Raw genomic sequence first — 11,493 nt, 5'->3', positions numbered from 1 at the left:
CCCATTGCCCGCGATAAAGGAAGTAATATAACATCATTACTGCACTCAACATTTATGGAAGAATTATATTTTGCCTGAGTCTCCTAATTCGATACTTTTTAAACTTTTCTTCTCTTAAAATATTCCGTACACTATATATTTCATGTTAGACTCGCTGTTTTTATTGCAGATGTACGTTGAGATCTAGTTATAAATATTAAAGTTACACCTATGTTCTCAACCATTGAATGGACCTTTATATGTGAATTGCAGTCCCGAGAATGAATTCTCCTTAATTGAATCTTAAATAGTAATAATAGAATAAAAAATATTGAATTAATTACATAAAGGTGAGGCAAACAATGAATGTAGCAGTAATTGTGGAACAATGGATGAAACATCGATATTGCGAATAAAGGATAACTATTAGTAGGTTTGGGGTATTGTATACGCTCCTCTAAACAAGCTGTTTTATAGTGTGACCGTAGCCTTAAACAAATATTGAAAATAAAAAGAGGAATATATCCCCTTTACCTGAATAAGTAGCCAATAAAGGATCTGCCCCGTAGGCTAAGAGCAGGCGTACAATTTCTTCATGATCGTTGTCACTAGCCTCGTGTAAGGGTCTTATACCGGAATGTGCCGCCTCTGAATGATTAGCACCATATTGTAGAAGGACGCGTGCTATATCCAGCCAACCATTAGTGCAGGCCTCATGTAATGGTGTATAGCCGGCATTGTCTTTTTGATCCGGGTTCATACCTATGCGATCCAAGCAGTAAACAATTACGTCAATATATCCTTGGCGGGCTGCTTTATGCATTGTACTCTGACCGACACCCTTATTCAGAACCCATTTCTGTATCTCTCGGCTAACATCGTCTTCGGTTTTCACTTTTGATTCATCCTCGTCGTTGTCAATTTTTTCGTACCTCAACGAGTTTGATAGATTTGTTGAAACAATTGTAGAACAATTTGGCGTTGAATTATTATTAACGCTAGCCCCAGTAGTTGGTTTTTTCTTTTTACGTATATAATCAAAACCAGAACTTCCTTTTCGTCTCAAATATTTGCCACGTCGTTTCCGATATGTATGGCTTCGGGAAGAGTCGTGAAGTAAATCGATTTTAACGCCATCTTTACTAACACTACTACCACCTACACTGTTAACGTCGTCAGCATCCATCAAGCCACAGCTTTCAGTATCTTCTTCAGGTTTTGCATAGATGGCTGCTTGTTTTGGCGGCGCCAGTTTTCGAGCCGTTCGATTAAATCTCCCTAACTTATCTTCATTTATCACAATGTTCATCTGTTGCAAAAATTGTTCATATTTTTGTTCATATGTCATGCGTTCACCTCCGGCTTCATTTGATTGTACCATTTCAGGCGGCGCTGAGGCAGGTCTATCGTCACCTACAAATATTTCACGTATATTTTCGCGTTTTTGTTGCATTTTAGATTCTGTACGTGTTTTAGTTGGCAACACCTTGGTTTCGAAAATACTAAAATGACGCTTTTTACCACTTTGGGATTCATTGTCATCGTCATCGTCTTCATCGGAATCCTTTTTCAATGCTGGTAGCATCTGCAGTTCACTAGACTCAGTAGTTTGTGATGTCTCGCTAAACATGCTACAATTATTCGCAGAATTTGATGACCTAAACGTACTAATGTTTCTAGAAGGTTTTGCTGACGTTATGGTAGTATTTGACTTATTTCCATGCACCGCAGATGCCGTAGATTTAGTAACACGCGAGTGTAACATATCTATAAACGATAAATGCTCTTCTTCCTTCTCTATCTTAGCGGAAGTTGCTGCTTTTTTAACCATTGTCAGTGAATTTTTTTCTACACCAGATTTACGTTCAGAATTTTTGCTCTTCTTAACGCAATTATTTGGGACATCAACGTTTCGCTCTAAATCAGGTAGAGAAGCAGAAATTTTATGATTTCCCGGGTGTTTTATGGATATTAAACTTGGCGGTACTTTTAAGGCTCTTTTAAAACGATAAACTTCCATCAACATATCGTTTGAGCGTTGATCACTACACTTAGAATTTGGAGACTTATGCTTTAAGTCTTTGTCGTTCCAAGTCTTTTGCGAGTTCAATTGCTCTTTCGTTTTAAAAATGTTTAGGTTGCTGCCATTTTTTTCCAACTTAGCCTTTAGGCGAGTGGACTTCATGATGCCCGCTTCCCGACTCAAGCCTCCGGCATCTACTATATTCGTAACATTATTTGTATATTTTTTTACATATTTTCGCTTAATTTTTGTAGTAGAATTACGTATAATTTTGTCATTGCGTAAAACTTTGCTGTTGGCCAACTGCATTTCTAGCTCTTTCTTTCGCTTAGAACGTGTCATCGTGTTTAAATTGCTTTTTATAAATTTTGACTTGATTTTGGTTTTCTCATCCCCATCTTGTTTACTGGACTTCTTATCTTCCCTTTCTTCGCTGCTACTGTTCTCACTGCTGCCTTGGTTCTTGCTAACGTTTTCATTTCCAATGCTATCTTTTTTAACATCTTTTTTAATGGGAGTAGCTGTCGATTTTTTTGAGGAATCTTCCCCACTTTCCTCTTGTTTCTCTATGTTATCGTTTAGTATTTTAAAGCCTTTTCTTTGAATATTCTGCGAATTTCTTTCCCGTCTCTTCTTTGATTCTTTAGTCGTTTTATTGTCAAGTTTCGAACTTTCAGAGAGCTTTTCCGCATCTGTTTCGGTTGTGGAATCTGATCCACAATCTGAAAAATGATTCTTATCTGCCATCGAACTGGAATTACTACTATTGTTGCTTGTGTTTCTATTACTTTTTTCTCGTAATTTACTTTTCAGCGTTGGTTTCTTTAACCTTTCGGTTTTCCTTTTATCCAGCTCATCTTCTGACTCTGAAGTAGTATCTTTAGCCTTTAAACGTTCCGCTATACGCTTTTCTTGCTGTAAACGTTTCTTTTCGCGTTCAGACTTATTAATTTTTTTGGGTAGAGTTGGGGAAGTTTGTGAGTTTTGAGATTCAAACGCTAACGATCTGAAAGTCATACTAGAGTCCGCACCTTCAAATCGCAGAAACGAGCTGTGAGTATTGTCGGCTGATTCTATATTCGAGTAATTACCATCTTCTGATCCTTTCATTAAATTAGTATTTGCATTGGAAATTGCTGGCTCCACTTCGTCTAAGGGCTTCTTGTTGTTATTAATTGCCAATGTACGTTTCTTGCTAATAGTGGAACGGGTTTGTAGTTGCTCCATAAAATTATTACAGGTGTTATTCCATCCAAGAAGACTGCTTTCATTGAATTGATCATTCAATCCCGGTATAGGCGGTGAATCAATATTGGGTACGGCTACAATTGATGCATCTTGTTCAATCTTTATTGTTACCTCCTCGTGTTTATCCACAATAGGTGGTGAGATGACTGCGGAAGGAGTGCTAGGTATTGGTGGATTGAATGTAAAACCTTTTAGTTCCGCTTTAGTGCGTATACGGGAAGATGATTGTTGCACGCTGGGAGCAATTTCTACCTTGTTGGTTGCTACCGTACACTCCACCGTCGAAGTCAAAGGTTGCTGTTTGCAAATATCAACTGGTTTGTAATTTCCGCTATTTGCTTTAACGGTTGGCCTTGAAATGGTAGGTGTTGTACTTATCGGAGCCACAGATACAATTTCTGCTTGTATAGATTTTTCAGCTGCTGTTTGTGATAAACTTTCCGCATCATGACAGTTGCGTTCATTTACTGCTATTACCGAAATATCTGCTGGACGCATAGGAACTTGTGTTTTAATTGGGGATTCTATATGGCGGCTTTGTTTTTGTAGAGGTTCCATTCTTTGAGTATATTCTTGCAGATGACGTTTGCGACCCAAAAAATTTGGATTTTTTTCACAGGCTAGCGTGTATGCAGATGGTTGACAGCTTGAATTTGATGAGGGAGAGATCTGTGCAGCTTGTGGGTAAAGCGTTTTTGCAATTCCAGAACAAGACGTTCTAGGTGGCAGGGCCATAATACTAGTGTCTGGTGGTAATCTTTCCACAGCAGTTAATGTGTGTCTGTCTGAAGAATTAGGTTCTGTTTTAATAACACTTGTGTAAGGATTAGTTTCCAAAATAATTGGTCGATTTTGAGTGCTAGGGGGAGCATACCTATCAGCGTGCGCCGCGGGTTTTGAAGCAGTTTTAATGACCAGTGAACTTTCAGAGCTCATCAAAGATTTATTATGATCTGCGTTGCAGTCAACAGGTAAAGACCTGGACGCTGGAGTAGAATAAGACATCGCAGGAGGAATGTGATGGGAAACAATCGATTCTGATTGAGGATAGTTAAGTGTAATCGGAATTGGCGGATGTTTGGGCGGTGTGTAATTATGCCGATCATATGAATTTACTCTAGATGAAGGTGGTACAGGGCCGTTTGAGGTTGACGGTTCCATTGCATGCAATGAAAAATTTGGAGTGAAATCGACGCGGGGCAATGTGTAGTGACTATCTACATGGCTGGAAGAAGAACTGCTCGCTACTGTACGATTTGATTGTTGGTGTTGTTGTTGTTGGTATTTGTATTCTGTGGAATCAGCCTTTGTTTTTACAGTGCGCATTGAGAGATCCAAAGGAGAGGAAGAAGTTGACGATGGTATTGCCTTTTCATCTTCCTGTTTAATTATAATACCTCGACTTGTTTCAGGAATTCCTACCATTCCAGACGCTGCAACGCTGTGTGGAAGCATTACGAGTGATGTTAAAGGTTTAACGGGTGACAAATCATGTCTCAGAGGTTCACCACGATGTACCGAAACTCTATCGTCAGCTGAAGAATGTGTCAAATGTGGACCAGACGCAGGTATAATAGGAACTCTACTAGGGGGATTCATGGATACCGCGGGGGAATTTCGTAAAGCATCGACATTGAGAGCTTTTTTGATAATCTTCATATTGAGTTCATCTTCAGAAGTAGCATTTCTTATGGCAAGGGTACGGTTAATAAGCTCCCGATAATTTGGTTTTTTTTGTTTGCTTTGAGATTTTGGAAGAGCTCCGATTACGTTTGCGGATGATATAGTTGTTTTCGCGGTAATAGGCTGATGCTGTTGTAAATGAATAGATCTTTCATAATTCTGATGTTGCGGACTTACAATAATCTCATGATTTCTTAGCGTAGCAGATGTTTGATGTGGCGGTGTTTGTGCATAAGGAGGCAAAACATTATGCTGATGTATAGCCGATTGCGGTGGTGGAGGTCCAGTTTGGGAGGTCATGTAGTCATTGTGCTGCAATTGCGTTTGTGATGTTGTTGAGAGAAGAGAAGAAGGTGAAGGAGAAGCCGCTGTAGCAACAGCCGGGGATGGAGCGCTATGAAAGTTACTATCGTAATAATATCCTGTTTGTTGCTGACTGCGCTGGCTTGGTGCTCTACTCGGCGGAGGAGTGTTTTGATTAATTAAACCATGTTTACCCGAAGTTACCGTGTCCGGTGTCGACAACTTAGCATATTTGGTGGGATAACAATGCGGCGATTCTACTCGATAATTGGGAGTGGTCGAACCTGCAGTATATGGTGATGAGGAATTTGAGAGAGAGGAGGTATCTTTGCAATAGCTATCTGTAGTAGGTGGAGGTGTATTATATGGATTAACATAAATATTACGTGCTGATTGCACAGTTTGCGGATGACTTGTATAAGTTTCAATTTCTTCTCTTTTGACATACTCAACTATAGTATTTTGAGCGCTGGCTGATGGAGGAGCCAATAGCACTGATGCCTGCGTTTTCGCACCAAGCACGGAAGACTGCTGTTGCATGTGGGGAGGAGGCGGTGCTAAGGAAGCTTTAGAGTACGGATAATGCAGGTGTGTTTGCTTATTTATAACGGGAGACATTTCTGGCGGATGTATTTTAGAGGTAGATTGACTTGCAGCAGGATAATAATTGACTGGATTTGTCCTTGAGTAAGACGTCGCCGAAGTCATTGATGACGTCGATTGTAAAGTGTATTGCGGTGATTCTCTTTGTGGTGGATTGCTATATTTATCCGAATGTTGTTGTACTATAAAAGAGTTCCCACTAGTGGGTTGTATATGTAAAGGACTTTCTCTTAGTTTGGCGTATTCTGCTTGCTGAGGGGAGCCTCTGGTAAATTTGTCGGAACTAAATTGCGGCGTTGACATATATAAATGATGGTGAGGTGTATTTTGATCTTCAGGCGAAAAAATTTGCGGACATTTTCTAGCGTAGTTTGGACTTGGATGTTGATCCTTGGAAGCAGGTAAATTGCTAGGATTAATTACATGGTGATCGATAGGAAGAGTTCTGCCTGCAGGTAGAGCAGTGTTTAAATGATTTTGTTCGTGGTGGAGATGATGATGATATTGGGGCGGATGTTGGTGATTATCATAAAGTGGGGCGGTGGCGGCGGAAGCGCTAGGGTTGTATGAAACCTTTGCATTCGAGGAGTATTTCGGTTGTTCATAAATGCGTTCCTTATTGACAGAAGAATATAAGTTACTGTTTACGTTGGCCACGGAGGTTACGCCAATCGTTCCAACGCGGGGTTGTACGCTTGCGGGCGCATTCGTGAGCAATGTTGGCGGTGGCTGGTGATAAGGTACAGAGTGCGTTGATGGTAGAGAGCTAGTTTGACTTGACTGTGGTATTGGAGATGGCGGTGGTGGCTTATAACTTTGCCCAAATGCACTGTCCACTACAGTGGATCTCCGATTCATAGTAATATCAATTTGGGGCTGTGCTCTCAAACGATGATGATCATCCGCAAATGGTGCAGCTGCAGCAGTTGTTGAATTATGTGACCAGTACGGTACTCTATTACCACCACTTGTGTTATTGCCATCACTGTTAACCATGCTGGAAGGTTGTGTTTGTAAGATTTGCAGCCCATGTGGCTGTTGTAGAAACATTGGACTTTGCCGCAACGTTGTACGAGCTGGCGGAGCCAATGGCGGCTCTTGTGCTACGCAATAATCTTCTCTCTGAGTATGTTCATTTACAAGTGTTGTCGTTGTCCCCCAGTTATCATCAGCTGTGTTGCTACGACAAACATTGCAGATAATATTGCTACCGCTACAAACACAAGACTGCTTGCGTGTATTACTGTTACTGCTATTGATTGCTCTAGTGTTATTCGCATAATATTGGCTATGTGCTGTCATGTTTGGTATCTCTCGGCCATAATAAGCTGTCCGAGAACGGTTGTCATTGCTGCCCATAAAATCGTGATGTCGAGTTGGATCCATAGTGCTGTAGAATTCTGTAATTAAGATAAAAGTGAACAAAACTTGTAAACAACAGCGACGTTTCTTGATGCTGGTAAATCTACATCTACTCTATCGTTTAAAAATTCTCTTAAGCTAAGTTTTAGAAAGCTTAGCTGCCATTGAACTTTTTGCATCTATAATAAAGCCTAAGGCTATATATATGGAGTTAACAATACGGTATTCCCGCCCATTACCATCCACGCATTTAATACAAATAATTGGAAGAATCTTCAGCAGTCAACCTAAGTTTTAAGGGTGCATCCGAAAAAAAATGCTTTTAAGAAATATGTTGCGCTGTATTTAAAAATATCGCGCAACGTTTAAAAATTCAAATCAATCATGCTTGATTATGAAAACTCTGTATGTATTTTTTACAAAAATTACAGTCATTGAGATACTTTTCGCTTTGCTCGGCTAATTTACAGATTTCGTTGGAATTAAGGATTGAGGAGCGGTCTTAACAAAAATTAAACCGAAAATTAGATAAATGTAACTTTTATTTAACCTGAAATGTTGAATACTACATTCCCTCAATGGACTATTAATTGACATAATAAATAAATGAAACAAGAAAATTTGTAAAAAAAACATTTCCAAGAAACTAAAAACTCAACGACAGTATGCAAAAGTTCAATATGAAAATTGGAAACTAGCCTTAACTAAGTACGATCCGCATTTAATGACAATGGAGATTAGAGAGTCTGATAGGGATGCTTCGAGACATGCCTGTGAGCTTGGGAAAGCAAACCAGCTCAAGTTTCGCTAGGAGTATTCAGATATTTTTCCTACGAAAATATGCGTAAACTTATCTATATCATATATGTCTTTTGGAGATATTGCTAGTTTATATTAACCAAAATTTGTATAATTTAAAAATCGCATGTGATCATAATTAAAAAGCGCTATTGGAAAGGAGAGAGAAAATATCCCGAAAAAAAACGATGCTTGCATACTGAAACAGAAACAACCACGCAAATAATATAAAACACCAGCTATCTGAGGTAAATGAACTTTATGCAAGGTCGCTTTGATGTACATCGCTCATTGTAAGAAAATAAGCAAAAAGCAAGCGAAAGATTACACTCGACTCGAACCGAATCTTCTGATACCCACCATCTAGGTTATTACATTTAAAGAATATGATAAATCCTCATATGTAAATATAATAAAATTTATATTTCGTTAAAAATGTGACGCAATTTTATGATCATTGCTAATATCAATGATTAACTTTCAAATTTTATTTGCAATTGCAGTTATTATCGGGCATGTAAAATACATTTACGATAACGCTTACAACTTATAAGTAGGATAGGATTGTGTTTCTGCTACATTTCAATTTCATTTATCCATAGATGACTTTTTATAATATTAAATGCAAGATGCGGCTCCAAGTTTTATGGACTCAATTTGTTATTATTATTTTCAGACAACGATGGACTACGAACTGTAATCTTAAAATTACAAGTACGATAAATATATTCATGTTAGCAAAAATCGAAAACTGTTCAAATATTGAAGAATAATTAAATATTTTTACTTAATATAATATAATTCCTTTTATAACTTTGATGTGCCTGTACAACGTCCTTCATTATTCGTGGACAAACTTGAAAAGATTTGGCAATTTTTCTTAAGATTAATGCAAATTTTTTAGCTTAATCTATGAAAAATTCTCGTAACATTCTTTTAACGTATTACGGGAATTTCCTAAAAAATAAATATTTTACGGAATTTATTCAAACTGTTATGCGAGTCGATACTTGTAATGACACTGGTAGCATTGCCATCCCTTGGTGTGAATTTATTGCAGACACTTACTTTTAAAATGGTTTACCATATATTCCTAGTTACTAAGCATATTACGAAAACGGTACTGTGTTCGCCTGTAATGTGTAGACTGTCATTAACATCTATTCATGCTAATGTATTCTTCAAAGGGTAGAGAGCTCCACGTGTCTTTGCAAACATCCAAAAGTAAACTAATCGATGCTAAGTCTGTGAAACAATGATTTCTGACTACAAGGGCATAATGAAATGTATTGCAGAGAGACGAGACTTAGATCTATGCATACAACCCGGAAACAACCGACCAATCTAATGCATATAGTGCAAAAGATGAGCTAAGACCAAAAAACCGCCCCAAACTCGCTCAAAAATCAAGGTCGTGTTGACAGTTCTATTTAATTGTTGCTACGTTACATATTATAAATCTTTTTTACTTGTCCAAACTGTTGATAATGAATGAAATATTTTTTTTGTTTTATAAACAAATCCACTTTACTTTTGATCCCAGTAGCATTTATTTATAAGAGAATCTTTTATACGCATAGCCGAGACGTTATTCCTATTGTTACAGATATCTCAAATCGAGTTCGTTCCAACTAATCGATTTTCCCCAAAAAAAATAATTTCCCTAGAAAGGAAAAAACCCAAGTGCGCATATGTGGCGCGTCAAGCATCTGTCGGCCGCGGAAACGATTGATGCCATCAACGTAGGTAATAGTAATATGCTTGTAAAAATGTATATAAATAGACTATTTGCGGAAGGCAGAGTCAGTCGAAGAAGAACATTTGGGTCGAAAAATAATATTAGAGTTGAAGAGTCGAGAGTATTGCCACAGTAAAATGTAAATAGTCCTACCCTTAAAGAAATTGATTGTAAATAAAAGAGTCTTGTAGTGAAAACGTGCAAGTGTGTATCTCTTAAAAAGAATATCCGCGATCCAGTGATAAGAACCAAATCTAGAATTGAATTTCATAACACTATATTCATTTTATGAAAGTGTTTGCAATATTTAAAAGTAAGCTTCAAAGTACATGTATCCTTGATTAGTATCGACTTCCTAATCGATTTAGTTATGGCTGTTCGTCCGCTCTACATAATAATCGTTTTTTCGATTGCAAGATTTAAGTTATCGACTTCTAGATTGCAAAAATTTTGGAAGCATTTGTATGCAGTTTGATATTGAAAATGTGCGGGCTACTCGGAAAACACGCACTCGCAAACAAAAAAAGAAGAAGAAGAAGACCTTGGATTTCTGCGGTTTTTGCACATTGCTCGTAAACTACAACAAATATAACAACAAAAATTACAACCTATATGCTATGGGTGAAAATGTAGCACCTGCACGAAAATGGATAAAATCGGCCGCATCCATCCAACGTTATGAAGTATCGACACTGTTTTAGAGTTTTTCTTTACGATAAAGTTACTGGGTACGAAACGAAAATAATTATATTACTTATTTAAAAACAGTAGGCGTAGCCTGTATGGGCTTCATATTGTAACCACTTTTCACATTTAAGATGGATGCGGGTGATACGGATAAAAAAGGTTATAAAATTGCAGTGTTTAGAAAACCGACGGGCAAATAGACATTGCTAAGCGACTACTCCGTTTTTGATACTGATCACGCGTGTATATGCACTATAGTGTCTTTGAAGCATACTTTTATAGTTTATAAACACGTTTAATACGCAATGCTTGAAGATTAAGAAAGAAAATAGGTGACATGCCTTACACAATAACTTATGTAAGATGTGGAAAATTTCACAAAATGTGTTATATACTGTAACGTAACGTTGCCATTTGCAAATTTTATGTTTTTATACAACTCCTTTTGAAATTAAATTAATATCGCTGAATTGTGATTTTTAATATCGCACAGGTTTTATTTACAATTCTTACCCATTTACAAACTTTTTTTTTTTTAATGTTAATTACAGGAATATGTGCAATGTTTTTTCGAGCCTTTAACGTTCAAATGTTCTAATTCAGCTTTTTTGTTTGATTGACTTTGTCTTCCGCAAATGAAAAACATTTGAGCTTAAATTTTATGTGAAAATAAGTTTCTAATTCTTTGCTCCTGTAAAAAGTTATATTGGTGTTGCTTTTTTGTTATAAAAAACGTAGAAACGATGCAAAAAAAAAAATTTGTGAAGTGTACGGTGAGAATGCTGTGAGTGAACGAAGGACCCGGGATTGGTTTGCTCGACTTCCTTCCGGAAATTTCGATGTCAAAGATTCACATCGCAGTCTTTTAAAATGTCGATGAAATTTTGCAACTTGTGGAGCAAGACCGGCACGCAAGATGTCGGAAAATAGCAGAGGCACTAAACATCAACCACATAACAGTTTTGAAACGTCCGCGAAGAGCACTATACAAAAAGAAGCTCGAAATCACGGAGACTATCCAATATAACTCTTTACAATATTAACCCTTAAAAGATGATTTTTTTTAATT

The 11,493-nt window shown here is 37.5% G+C and overlaps 1 protein-coding gene across 3 annotated transcripts in view; it reads right to left on the bottom strand.

Moving 5' to 3' along the window:
- Positions 1-11,493, bottom strand: part of LOC119638025 — a 52,189-nt gene that overhangs the window by 5,015 nt on the left and 35,681 nt on the right. For all 3 annotated transcript variants that reach the window (XM_038034585.1, XM_038034587.1, XM_038034586.1), the window contains exon 2: positions 514-7,239. In XM_038034585.1, coding sequence (XP_037890513.1) covers positions 514-7,225 — 6,712 coding nt within the window. In that variant the 5' untranslated portion in view covers positions 7,226-7,239. The remainder of the gene's footprint in view (positions 1-513; positions 7,240-11,493) is intronic.

Source organism: Glossina fuscipes, unplaced genomic scaffold (genome assembly GCF_014805625.2).
Source record: "Glossina fuscipes isolate IAEA_lab_2018 unplaced genomic scaffold, Yale_Gfus_2 61, whole genome shotgun sequence".
Classification (NCBI taxonomy): domain Eukaryota; kingdom Metazoa; phylum Arthropoda; class Insecta; order Diptera; family Glossinidae; genus Glossina; species Glossina fuscipes.
The sequence above is the reverse complement of the archived record's forward strand: the minus strand, read 5'-3'. Positions and strand labels throughout refer to the sequence as shown.